Source organism: Carassius auratus, chromosome 49 (assembly GCF_003368295.1).
Source record: "Carassius auratus strain Wakin chromosome 49, ASM336829v1, whole genome shotgun sequence".
Classification (NCBI taxonomy): domain Eukaryota; kingdom Metazoa; phylum Chordata; class Actinopteri; order Cypriniformes; family Cyprinidae; genus Carassius; species Carassius auratus.
The window spans coordinates 10,402,634-10,417,166 of NC_039291.1; the positions used below are offsets into that span (position 1 = coordinate 10,402,634).

The 14,533-nt window shown below is 37.7% G+C and overlaps 1 protein-coding gene across 5 annotated transcripts; it reads right to left on the reverse strand.

Moving 5' to 3' along the window:
* Positions 1–694: 694 nt before the first annotated feature.
* LOC113066165 (polyhomeotic-like protein 3) lies at positions 695–13,721 on the reverse strand. 5 transcript variants are annotated; one of them, XM_026237882.1, is made up of 14 exons: positions 13,597–13,721; positions 11,518–11,707; positions 10,771–10,860; positions 10,483–10,638; positions 8,979–9,080; positions 8,062–8,308; positions 6,594–7,426; positions 5,636–5,795; positions 5,190–5,440; positions 4,732–4,864; positions 4,382–4,496; positions 3,303–3,399; positions 2,959–3,229; positions 695–1,743 (listed from the first exon to the last, which is right to left on the reverse strand). In XM_026237882.1, exons 2-14 carry the CDS (start codon positions 11,692–11,694, stop codon positions 1,583–1,585), a joined length of 2,793 nt encoding a protein of 930 aa, XP_026093667.1. In that variant the 5' UTR covers positions 11,695–11,707; positions 13,597–13,721; the 3' UTR covers positions 695–1,582. The 5 variants fall into 5 exon arrangements, with proteins under 5 accessions (XP_026093667.1, XP_026093666.1, XP_026093669.1 ...); XM_026237881.1 differs by having other exon boundaries at positions 11,518–11,721; positions 13,597–13,720; XM_026237884.1 differs by lacking the exon at positions 13,597–13,721 and adding an exon at positions 13,006–13,545.
* Positions 13,722–14,533: the final 812 nt, after the last annotated feature.

Below are 14,533 nucleotides of genomic sequence, written 5' to 3' on the forward strand. Positions count from 1 at the left end.
AGAACTTTGTGTCAACCATAACAATTTCGAAAGATGCTCTCTTAGGAGCTATGAAGTTACCATTTTTTTGGTGTGAATGCCATCTAGTGGGTTAGATGATAATACGCTGTCCAAGACCAATTTTTGACATTTTAAACATATATGGACGCTTATGACTCATACCAAGCTCAGAGAACCCACCCTTACTAAAGGACAAAAAAACAAATGTACTGTATCTATAATACCACATACATACACTACTGTTCAAAAGTTTGGGTTTGGTATGATTTATTTTTTATTTTTATGTAATTTATTCCTGGATGAGAAAGCCGATTTTTAACAGCCATTCAGTGTCACATGATAATCATTCAAATATGCGCACTTAGTGCTCAAGAAACATTTATTACTAATGTAATAAATAGATGTGTTGCTTAATATTTTTCTGGAAACTGATTCTTTGATATTTTTTAATTGTTTTTTTTTTTTTATATATAACATTGTGAAAGTCTTTACTCTGGCTTTTGATCAATTTAATGTATTCTTGTGGAATAAAAATAAAAAATGACCCCAAACTTTTGAATGGTTATCTATTTACCACAGTATCTCAAAAAGCTTGGTTATCCACATTAACACCTGTAAAAGGACAAAAAATATAAAATATATAAATACAAAATTGACAAAGAAATAGGTACAATAAATGGCTAATTCAAAGTTCCGTAACAAAATGTAGTTGGTTTAATTAAATAATCAAAAGTGGCACAAGAAAGGTTATATAACAATGAGAAACAACAATTGATGACACAATCTAGTACATAGTTCGCCTCAGCAAAATGCCTACAGTAGTTTCATAAGGTCTCATAAAAAAGGCACCTTTTCACTGCCTTGATTTAAAACAATTGCCTTTGGGTACCTTCTTCTTGTCTTATTCTTGGACAGTCTGTCTGATTTACACAGTACCACTGCGGAGATTTCACAAAATGTCATTTATGTCAGTATCTCAAACGTCATTTAAAAATGTTTATAAACTTGAAATGATTCGCTTTTGTACTTTCTAGAGCCTTAGAAGAGAAATATATTAATATTACAAATCCTTCACAAAACATGTTTAATTTATACACACAGAACACTGCATTGTTATACATGTATACATATGGAATACGATAGGAAAATATATACAATGGGACATGCACACAATAACAGCACTTCCGTTTTTGTCAAAACTCTCCCCACTGACACAGGAAGTGATCTCCTTTGCTCTCAGCCAAAAATATAAAATCACTGACCCTGATCATGATTACCCATACTAAAAAAGGAGACGCTAACAGTTCCCTCCTACTGCGATTAAATATACATCCTGTAAAATGCTCACAGACTGAGACCATTATATTGCTACCATGCTTTCAGACAGAGGCTAAGTTTACAAGAACTGTAAGGTTTTGCTAGTTTAGCTCAAGCAAATACATGTAAGCTTTCTCATAACAATGAAATTATCGCATAAATCTCTGAAGATTAAAGTGCACAAAATGGCTCTATTCTATTGGCAAGTGCTCTTATGGTCCACAAGGATATACCTAGCTTCTTTTGTGTCTCTGTTTCATTCTCTTTATCTTCCACCTTCTTTCAAGGAGTTGATGCGGGCGCATATTTTGAGAGCGGGGCCGAGTTTGACATTCATGGCGCTCATCAAATGGTCTTCTGTCAGCAGAAGCAAGGCCTGCCCGTCAATCTCTTGGGCTCTGAAGGATTCTGCAATGTCTTGACACCCTGAGACAATTGAGGTGGGTTAATACAGTAGTGCTAATGTTGACAAAATTTGTTGACAAAAACAAATTTTATGTTAGCCTGAGAAAGCCTGGCCAATAGATAGACAGACAGACAACAAATATATAGATAGATAGATAGATAGACAGACAGACAGACAGAGACATAAGACAAAAGATGACAAATATATATATATAGATAGACAGACAGACAGATAGACATAGACAGGAGATAGACAGACAGACAGATGACAAATATATAGATAGATAGACAGACAGACAGACAGACAGACAGAGACATGAGACAGACAGACAGATGATAAATATATAGATAGACAGACAGATAGACAGAGACAGGAGACAGACAGGCGGCAAATATAGATAGACAGACAGACAGAGACATGAGACAAAAGATGACAAATATATATATAGATAGACAGACAGACAGATAGACATAGACAGGAGATAGACAGACAGACAGATGACAAATATATAGATAGACGGAAAGACAGACAGACAGACGACAAATATATAAATAGATAGACAGACAGATAGACAGACATGAGACAGACAGATGACAAATATATAGATAGACAGACAGACAGACAGATAGATAGACAGAGGCAGGAGACAGATAGACAGAGACAGGAGATAAGAAAGACAGACAGAGACAGACAGACAGACAGAGAAAGGAGACAGACAGATAGACAGATAGATAGATAGATAGATAGATAGATAGATAGATAGATAGATAGATAGATAGATAGATAGATAGATAGATAGATAGATAGATAGATAGATAGATAGATAGACAGACAGAGACAGGAGACAGATAGATAGACAGTAGACAGAGACAGGAGACAGAAAGACAGACAGTAGACATAGACAGGAGACAGAAAGACAGATAGACAGACACAGGAGACAGGAGACAAATATATAAATAGACAGACAGACAGACAGACATGAGACAGACAGATCACAAATATATAGATAGACAGACAAATAGACAGAGAAAGGAGACAGACAGACAGGAGACAGAGACAGGATATACAGAGACAGATAGACAGGAGACCGATAGACAGAGACAGGAGACAGACAGACAGACAGACAGACAGACAGAAAACAGCACAAAGACGAATGGACAGTAGGACGGACGGACGGACGGATAGATAGATACATAGATAGATAGATAGATAGATATAGATGGGGTTCTTTGTACCTGGTAAATTGGATATGAAGCTTGACACTTGGTCCACTGACCACTGAGCTGGTTTGGGGTAGGGGGAGACATCAGTGGGAGACATAGGATCTGTGGGTGAAGTTGGAGCACTTCTCGTCTCCTCCACCATTTGCCTGACTCTAATCTCTCGCTCCTGTTCCTGTTCCGTATGTCTGCGGAGCCTGGTCTTCATCGGAGCAGCCGTCCCATCTTCCCCCTCATGTGGCGGCCGTTGAAGGATTCTCCACTGCTCTGTGGTGCCATGTTTGGCCTAGACGGTAACAGAGTTTAGTATAGCACGCATATCTCAAACACAAACATTGATTTACAAGACATGGACAAACCTGGTGGAAATTTTCTTCGGCACCATTGAGCTCAGATCGATGGCCCCCCTCACTTACACAGCGTCTGAGCGTGCGGAAACGTTTGGTGTAACTGAACCTGCAAAAAGATTGAGGAGGTAAACAAAGGTTGTCTTTATAGTCAATTTAACACACTGACCAAAATCAGCCTTGCAGCTTGTTATGTGTGTCAAGGGTTGATCTTGATCACAAACCATGACCACATCCTGTCAAGAGTGTGTATGTGTGTGTGTGAGTCTTATTCAGACAATGCTAGTGACTAGTTTTCAGTGCTTGATTCACTAATCAACCATTCTTCAATACAGTGCTCCTAAAAAAGTAAATGAACACTTTGATACAGTTAAAAATGTGTGAAAGTCATTGCATTAGATGCAAAAAATCAAGCTAGGTGGCATCTGCAAACAAATGATTCCGCTTCTCTTAACTAACTTCACTTAGTCATTTTGCAATGACCAATTTGTGTAATTTTAAGTCAAGTTGAGATAGGTAACCAGTAACCACAGGTGTAGTTCACCACATTTACTAAGAACCTGCTCCACTACAGTTTGACATCCAGAACTTGTTTTGTGTTCAATTTGTGCTATATATCTATTGATTTAGTTCAACACCAAACAGACCCTCATTTTGTGAAAATTTCCCTTGAAAGTCTTCAAAAGGTGTTAAAAAGAAAGTATTTTTGTTCTGTATTATATAAAATAGACTCTCCTTGGTTTGATAATTGTTGTATAATGCAATAGCATTCATACATTTATAGTTTTGTCCGAGCACTTTTTGTGGCCACTGTAAAAATGCATTTTTATTTGTTAAGCTGTGGATGGAAATACCCTTTCCAACACCATGCATTCTGCTGTTATTCTTGAAGAGTACTCTAAATACATGCAGGAAATCATGCTCGGACCCTTCCAGTTGTGGTTTCACACTCCACTAAGCAAGAGAGACATTTGCAGTGGTGTTGATGGAGCATTTGTACGTGCTAGAATAAAAGTTAGGCACCCATTCACTAACAATTAGTTTGTTTTACTCTGTCAATGTATTTTTTATCTCACGTAAGGTAGGTGTACCTTTTGGCACAGGATTTGGAGCAGAAGCGTTTTGAACGTGGGAATGTTTGGGCAGTGCCTTTCCTCTTGCAAAACTGGCACTGCAGAACAAGCTTGTGGGAGCGTCCGACACCATCTACAGTGGGAAATATTAAAACAAAGATAGAAAGATAGATTATAGCTAGACAGACAGACACACACAAATAGAAAATACACACACATACTAGATTAAACAGTCAATCTTTAGTTCTTTTCAGTTTTGAATGAGAGATTTGGAGTAGACCAATTGTGTCTTGCATGGAATGTGATCCTTAATGGCTTTGCTAATTTTCAACCCCTAACTCGCAAAAGTAGACGGGTGTTTTACTCACTGTTTGTAACTCCATCATCTGAGTCTGTGGAGTCCTCTGGAGGTTCTGAACTAGAAGGGATGAGTTCTGCTTCCATCACCCCATTCACCCCAGATTCCAGGACAGGACCCACCATCAGAGAGGACCTGCTCACCTGTGGGATTATTGTGAAATATTATGCATAAAATAAATGTTTTCTATTTTAATATGTTTTAAAATATAATTTATTCCTGTGATGGAAAAGCTAAATTTTCTGTATAATTACACCAGTCTTCAGTCTCACATGGTCCTTCAGAAATAATTCTAATACGCAGATTTGGTTTTGCTAAAAAAAAAACATTTCCTATTTTTATCAATGTAAAAAATGGTTGTACTCCTTAATATTTTTTGCGGAAACAGTTATACAGATTTTCCAGGATTATACAGTACATGACCACAAAAATACATTTTAGGCAATGGTTGATAAATAATTTGTTTACCGGAAATGGCTCCAGTCCCTCCTGTATGATAAATCCTTCCACCAGGTGTGTCAGAACCAAAGGTTTGACCGCTCCTGATGGTTGCTGAGCCTCTGTGGCCTTCATCTGACTGACGGTGGGAGGCTGAACTGGTGGCCTTTCTAGCACAGGATGAAACTTTGGAGGAAAGCAGCTGTCCACAGGGGACATATCTAATGGCTGAGTGATGGAGGACTGGATGGGTGACATGTCAGAGGAGAGGCTGGAGATTGCTGCAAAGATGAAGACAGATTCGATAAATGCTGCTTCAGATCTCAGAAGACTTTGTTCTCAGTTATATATTAAGGCATCAGCTATCTCAGATGTTTCTCCTAGAACATTCAAATAAATTGGATACATTTGATGATAAATGTTTGCGTTCATATTGAAATTTGTAACTTTTTATTGCTGATTATGACTCTATATACCTGAGTGATTGTCTGACTGCGTGGACGTTTCCTCACACTGGTCATCTTTCTCAGCTGGCCATGGTGCGACTGAGGACGAGAGGGGCTCATTCTTCTGTAAAGTCTTCAACTGGCTGTCTATCCTTGAATCCTCTGTGAAGACTGTCATCTTGTCCAAGACCTGAAATGCAACATATACTTACTAAGGCATTACTGTAAAATAGTGTTATGACAGTATCATTGAGATGCTATTATATCTATATTAATATTTATAATTAGTTTTTATTTATCGATTTCCCATTTTAAATGTAATCTTATTTAGTTTTTTTTTGTGTTTTTTTGGTCACTTTATTATTTTTAGTTTATTTTTAGAGGTCTCTATAGTTTTTATTCATTTTTATTTTAGTTTTATTTTAGTACAAGCAAAACAAAAACTAAATTATAAATGCAACTTAAATTAAATAAATTATTTTTTAAATATTTAATTTCAGTTAACGTTTATTTTATAATTAAATAATGAAAATGTAACAAAAATTATTTTTATGGTTTTATTTTCAATTAACTATAATAACCCTGTTGAGAAAAAAAAGTTATGCAAGTTGAGAAGTAATGATAGACTGCCATCAGTATTAATCGGATGATATTTGTCCATTATTAGACAATGGGTATTAGATGAGAATTGCCTGATCAGCCAATTATCAAGTTTTTCCCCTTGCATCATTTCCAAAATCCAATTTTGAAAAAAAATTGTGTTTGATTCACTTCAGCAATTCATCAATGTAACATTTCTCATCATTAAATTTGTAAGTCGCTTTGGAAAAAAACGTCTGCTAAATGACTAAATGTAAATTAAATTGTCTTTTGAGCATTATATCAGCCATACTGCAATCATAGTATCAGCCACTTAAAAATCCATATTGATTGCCTAAAAACGTTATTAAAAAAAAAGAGGTTTGATGTTTGCATTGTTTTTAATAACCTTCTCTGAAGTTTCAACTGACGGCTGATCGACGGCGACAGCCTGGGTAATTTTCTCTTCGGGTGCTGCACATTTCAGATCTTCAGGAATCTGTTCTGGTACATCTCCCTCCTTTTGCTCTTGCTTTCTATCTTTTGGCTCTTTTGATGCCTCGGCCGATTTTCTTGGACTCTGTGAGGTCAAAGGGGACTGCAGCGGTGCGAGAATGCTGCTGGTGGACACTAGGGGCAGCACTGGAGACGGAGGGGACGCCCGTTGAGGAGACGCCAGTGGCGGGGTGGTGATGAGAGGTGTGGCCGCTGTGGTTTGTCTGGAGGGCGACAGCTGCACCAGCTGTGGGCATGGGTTTGGAGTCCGTAGCGGCTGGGTGGGGCACTCTGGTTTAGAGAGCACTGACGAGACAAGCGGCTTTGATTGGATGAGATCATGGGGCGGGGACACAGTGGTTGTTTTTGATTGGCCGTTGGTGCACTGGGATGCAGAAGACAACGCAATCCTCAGCAGCTGTTTTGTAGCCAGTAAGGACCCACCAGTTGGGGAAGACCTCAAGGGCAAAGTCAGGGTAGGGGGTGAGAGATGAGACCTCGTGGGAGAAGGAACAGTGATGGACACTGAAGCGCTCTGTGCTGACACGCTTTGGGATGGCAGGGTGGATGGGCAGCGCTTTAACTCTGGAAGAGGCTTCTTTGGTGTTGCAGGGGGAGAGTTGGGGGGCGTATGCCTCTGACTGAAGGGGTGCTGGGGGATGCTGATCTGGCTGTGGGGTCTCTTGAGAACGCTGCTGTTCAGCTTTTGCTTCGCTAAGGCATGGGCCTGTGCAGGTGCATACAGGGCTGGAGACACAAGCAAGAATAAGCCATCACAAGAATAAATGATACTAAACTGCAAAGCAGTTGTAGTTGTAATAATATTTCACAATATTACTGTTTTTATTGCATTTTTGATCAAATACCGTATTTTCCGGACTATAAGTCGCACCTAAGTATAAGTCGCATCAGTCCAAAACTACTTCATGACGAGGAAAAAAAACATATGTAAGTCACACTGGACTATAAGTCTCATTTATTTAGAAACAAGAACCAGGAGAAAACATTACCGTCTACAGCCACGAGAGGGCACTCTATGTTTTCAGTGTAGACTACAGGAGCACTGAGCAGCATAGAGCGCCCTCTCGCGGCTGGAGACGGTAATGTTTTCTCTTGGTTCATTTCTCTTGGTTCATGGCAAATTAATTTTGATAAGTCTCACCTGGCTATAAGTCGCAGGACCGACCAAACTATGAAAAAAAGTGTGACTTATAGTCTGGAAAATACGGTAAATGCAGCCTTTGCATAAGATATTTCTTTCAGAAAAATTTAAAAATCTTACCGACCCCAAACTTATGAACAGTAGTCTGTTTCTAAATTTGATCAAAACATTTGCATTTTGAATATCTTTTGAAGAGTGGGATATGTATGTGGTCACTTACATGGAGGTGGAACTGTAAGATGGCGAACGGGTGATTTCGTTAGAGCTGTTTGAGATGCTGGGCTTTCTGTCTTAGTAGCTCCATCCTTCCCTGGAGCATTCACTGGCTGGCTGGGTCTCAGATGGAAGGTCTGTAATCTTGGGCATGAAAGAGGAGGGGGCTGGCTTGACGTTGTGGGTTTTAGTGGTAAGTTCGGAGGGATGGTAAGGGTGCCAGGTGGAGGTGGACGGAGAGTCAGACTCTGGAGCTGAAGAAAGAGAGACAGAATGAAAGATATTGATGTCATAAATTCTGGTTTTGGAAAAACACCACATGTAACAGAAACCAGATGAACACAGATTTAAAACTTCAGGGAAAAATTTTTTTTACAGTTATGTGTTAAAGTTGCCTAGAATAAAAATGAAAAACCTGTCATCGTTTACTCACTTTCATGTCATTACAAACCTGCATAACTTTCTTTTTTAAATGTGAGAAGATATTAAGCAGAAAATCTGAGCTGCTTTTTCCATATTAAAAAAAAAAAGAGAAAAATGCACACACAAACAAAAGCTCATACCACTTATCCATGATATTCTTCTGAAAATTTCAGAAGTCATATGTTAGGTTTGTATACGAAACCATCCGAAATCATTGACGTCAAACCTGAAACAACACATTGCTTCTTTTTAATGTTAATGTGAATGAGATTTGAGAACTGTTGCGGAGAAGATGATTTTCAGCAAATAATAAAAACACCATCAGTCCCCATTCATTTTACATTTTTTCTGCTAAACTTCTCATTTTGTGTTATATGAAGGAAAGTAAGTTCAGAGTGAGGGAGAGTAAATGATGACAAAATTTCATTTTGGAGTGAACTTTCCCTTTAGATTCAGAAGCACGGATGTATTTATCACATGACCAGCCACAAACAAGCTCACCTGTGTGGAGGGAAATCGAGGTGAGGAAGAGGAGGAGGGGTAGGAGGAAGAGGAGGAGGAGAGGGCAGGTACAGCAGGCCGCACAGCAGACGTTAGAATCAACTGCCAGACAGCAAGCACAGAGAAAGAGAGAAAGAAAAAGAGAGAAGGTAAAAAGATAAAGAAAAAGTGTCAGTGGTGCAAAATAGTAGGCTGTTATTTCCTGCCTGTTGTGCTTTTGCTGTGAGGGTGTGATGGTGAAATTCACAGCAAAAAAGCTTTTGATGTGGTCGAGTAAAATCTGTCCTCATTAGAGATATGCAAGCATGAACACTGTGCAGACCGCTAGACCCTAATCCTCCTTTTTTTTTTTTTTTTTAGTTAATATGCCTGCTGGACACACTAGACCATGAGCCGAGAAGAAATACAACCTGTAGACACCAGTAATGTGTGCACAGCATGTACATTACCGGTCAAAAGTTTGGAATAATTACAGTTTTTTTGAAAGTCTCTTTTGCTCACCAAGACTGCAATTAGTTTAATCAAAACTGCAGTAGTATTGTGAAATATTATTACAATTCTAAATAACTGTTTTGTGTTTTTACATGTAATTTTAAATGTAATTTATTTGTGATGGCAAAGCTGAATTTTCGGCATCATTAACCCAGTCTTCAGTGTCGCATGATCCATTTATTCTAATTGAATTATTCTAAAAGGCTGATTTGGTGCTAAAGAAACTGTTGTAATTATTATCAATGATGAGAAATAGTTGTGCTGCTAAATATTTTTGTGGAAAAACCACCATTCAAAGTTCTGGAGTAAGTAAGATTTTAATAAGAAATAAAGAAAGGATCACTTTTATTCAGCGAGGGCACATTCAATTGATTCTAAAATATATTATTAGAACAGTTTTTATTTCAAATAAATGCTGTGCTTTTGAACTTTCTATTCGTCATATAATCCTGATAAAAAGGTATCATGGTTTCCACAAAAGAATTATGCACTAAAAGGAGCTATTAGTATTAATTGAGCACCAAATCGGTATATTAGCATGATTTCTGAAGGATCATGTGACACTGAAGACTGGAGTAATGATGCTGAAAATTTAGCATTACATCACAGGGATGAATTACATTTGAAAACACATTAAAAAGAAATCATTTCTTTAAAATCTTTATATTTCACAGTATTACTTTTTTGTATCATATAAACTACTGCCTTGGTGAATACTAGAGATTTCTTTTAAAAACACAAAAAATGGTACATCACTCTGATGTAGATACCTGCAATAAATACACAATTGACAAGGAATGCAAGTAAGTAGTGCAGTAGGTCACAGGACAGCCGTTTAGATCTGCCATTACTAAGAGTTGAGAAACCAGAAAAGTTTCCATTTGAGTATCAAAGGGGGGACAGCTTCCGTTGCATTGTGGGTAAAAAGTGTAAAGTGCATGTAAGGAACTGAAATCTAAAATGATAAAGTGTTTAAAAATCCTGCAGAACAGGACATGACAAGTTGTCTCACCATCTGGGCCCTCAGGAGCATCTGAGCCTGACTTGTACTTGGGCTCTTCCCCAGAAGCAGTGCTTGAGGGGAGATTTTACGCACGGCCGTAGCAGTGCTTGGATTCTGACATCCTCTTACAAGGGGTGTTGATCCAGGAGCGTTTGGTAGAGAAATCTGACCGTCAAGAAATTGATAAAATCAGTGGAGGGCGCAAAAGAGAAATTAAAAAATGTTATGATAACACCAAAAAAAAAAAAAAAAAAAAATTATATATATATAATTTCTTCTATGTTGTGGCAAACACACCGTTTTTGGGCTCTGCAGTGAAGATGAAGCTTGGTTGACTCTCTCACTTGGTGAAAAAGAAGGTGCCAGTCGGTCTCCAGACAGATTCACCTGGAGGTAGAAATGGAAGTTTAAATGATTAAAAGATGTTGTAAGATGAAAAACAATAGTAACAAACAGCATAAGGTGCATAAATATACAAAAATTGCATATATCTAAATATATTAAATATATTATAATATTACATTTTACACATTACGGACTACTTTCACAACTATTTCAACATTCTACTCAAAACAGTTTCCGGTTAAAGCATTCAGTGCAACTAGTTACTCTTTAGAACGCAGATAATTAATTTTTTATTTACGCAGATAATACAAAGTTGATTTAAATAATGTTCTATGCATGAACATGAATTATCTGATTTGTTCCTGTAAATATATACAGCAGAAATACTATAATATACTATACTGAATATTTAAGAAGAATTTAGATACAAACATGTAATTTACAATAGTGCAAAATGCACAGAATGGTAATTAAAACATTTGAAAGTGTAAGTGAAAGGGACATGTGGCCAAGCTTGGTGTCCCATACTCGGAATTTGTGCACTGCATTACAAAAATCCAATTACACACACACAGCAGTGAGTATTCAACACACACACACACACAAGTCTGAATCTCTAACCATTAGGCCACAAAAGGGTCAACTCTTTGTAAAGGGCAAGATATTATGCAAAAATGAACATGTTTCAGGCAAACATACCTGCACTACTTTTCTGTTGGTGGGGGTGGGTTGATTGTGGAAGGTGGTTACAGTTGTGAGCACAGGAGGAGTTTTCGGTCCGCCATTGGCCTGATGGGAAGGGTTCACCGCTGTGGTGGTCATGGTGTTGACTGTGCTCTTTGCAGGTTCTGCTTTAGTTTGGGGGTCCTTGTCCATTGTTCCACAGAATCTGGACACAAGAAACTGAAATACAATTGACTGTAAATATGTATGTTTACTAAACCTCAAGTCTAAAATATCATCCTTGAAGTTTAATTTGTAAAATCCACTTCCCAGTGCAACTGACTATAGCAACCTATACATATCCTAAACCTCTGCGTATGTCAACCAGAGGCAGGCCATTTGTCTAGAGACTCAAGATGAACATGCAAATTTCCAACAGTTTTCTTTTATTTGCTTACAGGGCCTGTCTTCTGATGTAAGGTGAGACTTAAGTCAACCAAACAGTTTGAAATAAACTTTGCACAAGAATGGAAAATAACAACTTTGCAGAAAGGTCTTTTGAACATAATTAATCAATGAGAGAAGAGAGAGCAATCATAATTGTGTTTTAATAAGTACATTTGCATGCATAAAGCTACATAAAGTTCCATAAATATACATACATTTGATCACTATACCTATATATACCTACACTATATAAAGAAAGTGGTCCTTCCTTTTCTAGATATGACAGCTCTGCATGTTAAATAATTAATGAACAAATGCACTGCTCCAAATAAAACAAAACCCAGAACAAATATTTAAATTTTATGGGATTTGTGGATTAAACAATATGTTGATTGTGTACAGTATGATATGATACAGTATAATATGAATATAATATATATATATATATATATATATATATATATATTTTACAAAACATTAAGTATATATTACAGTGAAATACTGTTAACATTTCTAGTCATGTACATTTTAGTGATTTATTTGGCAGTTTATTAATATATAATAATCATGTAACTGGTGTTATGTGTTTCTGTGAGTAACTGGGCTTTATGATATTAGTGGCCACAGATGCTTGAAAAGATAAATAACTCAAATATATTGGTATATTAACAGTACATCATTTAATAATATGTAGGCCTACAGTTCACCAAAACACCTCCCGTAATGTTTGTAATATCATCACTGTATTTTACGGTAAAGTTCTGCAAACCACAGCTCCCAGTTGTTTATTTTACCGTGAATTTGACCAAAAATGTACAGTATGTTATTATTGTTATTATAACTCACACATCTGAGCATTTCTGCTTAAAACAAGCAAAACTACATTACAATAATAATGTAATGTTGCGCCATGCCTGGGCAACGAAGACGAATAATGCGATGTCCTTTGTTTCATACGAGCCACAAAAATAAAAAACCCGAGTGTGAATGAAGCATTTGTAGAGTTATTGAACATCAAGGTTTTAACCCTCTCTCCGTGCAATAACTGAAACCTCAACGACATTAATGGACACATACCAGGAAGCGCCTCGCGCACAGGTGCCAGAATGCCACGCGTGTTTTCAATGTTTATGCGCGAGCCGCAGTCATTTGTGAATAAACACCCACGGCGATCCACAAAAACATTCCCGTATTTGTCATAACATTTCGACGGCCTGTAACGGAGCATCTGAAATCTTGAAAAAGAGAAAAACACAGGTCCTAAATAACGCCCGCTGAATACGACGGCGCCTTGCAGAGTCGGTGCATTCACGTCTTGTGCTCATTCCGCGGGTCATTATTTTGATCATACATTGAAAATGGGCGTGTGTTCGTGCAGTGACAGCTAGAGCCCTCTGTCCGTCCCTGGAGAACTGCACTTCCCTAAATTATGCCGAGGCGTGATGCATTTCCAAGCAGACACATTTGATCGAGCACACGAAATGCACACGGCGACAAATCACCGTAACTTACTGCGCATCGAAACACTCAAAATGAAAGTCAAAAGGGAAAACGATGATACCCTGTGCGCGAGCGTGCGCTCCTCCCTTTCCACCCGAGCCGGTCGCGGACCTTTCCTAAACATCCATCTTATTACGACTGATTTATGACCGTTCAAGCTAATCCTACCTGTCCGAAGTCAACGGAGTAGCTCTCCCATCACACACTGACCGTTTCCAGCGACTGCTACGATCCCGTCATGTCCTAATGCGTCAAAGGTAAAAGTAGAGACCGATAGAGATTCATCAGGGCGGTGAATGTTACAGCACCGCTCACAGTGTAGGAGGACCATGCTTCTGTCATTGAAAAATATGAGGGAACGTGCCTACACTTAGAAGAAGGCAAAAAATGCTTATATTTGTGCTCGTACCATCACCCAAATTTGAGATTTGTTGTGTGCACGTGTGCATGTATATTTTATATTGTCGCTTGTGCATTGTGAAGCTAATAATAACCATTCTTTTAATAAAGCTTATTGAATCGATTACTGAGAGGCTGAGTAAATGAACACAGAGCTCTCTTTGGAAATACTACTGTACAGCTAGGCTACATAACGCTACTTAACCCTTAGTGAACCGAGCATTATCCATTAGGCCTTTGCATGTATATTTTATATGGACTAACACAACATTTTTAAATATATTTTTTTATATATTTACATATTTTTTTTACATTTTACATATTTATCCCAAAGTTGAGTTGAAACAACCCAGCATTTATTTTTTAGATCAGCCTACTTTTAACATGATTTAATTTAGAATATTATCTTTCTTTTATAGAATAGACCATAGAATATTTAGTATTACAAAGAATCAACTTAGAAAAAAAAGTAAAATATTTAGATATTTAGAATATTTAGAAAACATTAATTGTCTTCAAAAAATGTATCGTTTGCGAATGAGGTAGTAACCATAGCAACAGTAGGCTCGGTCGCAGCAGCCTGCGACGCAGAAATGACAGAAATATCTAAAAATAAAATGCATGCACCTTTATATTATCTTTATTATTATTTAATCAGTAGCAGTAGCTGTTGTTGCAGCAGGCTACCGGTTACTATGCCTGGTTA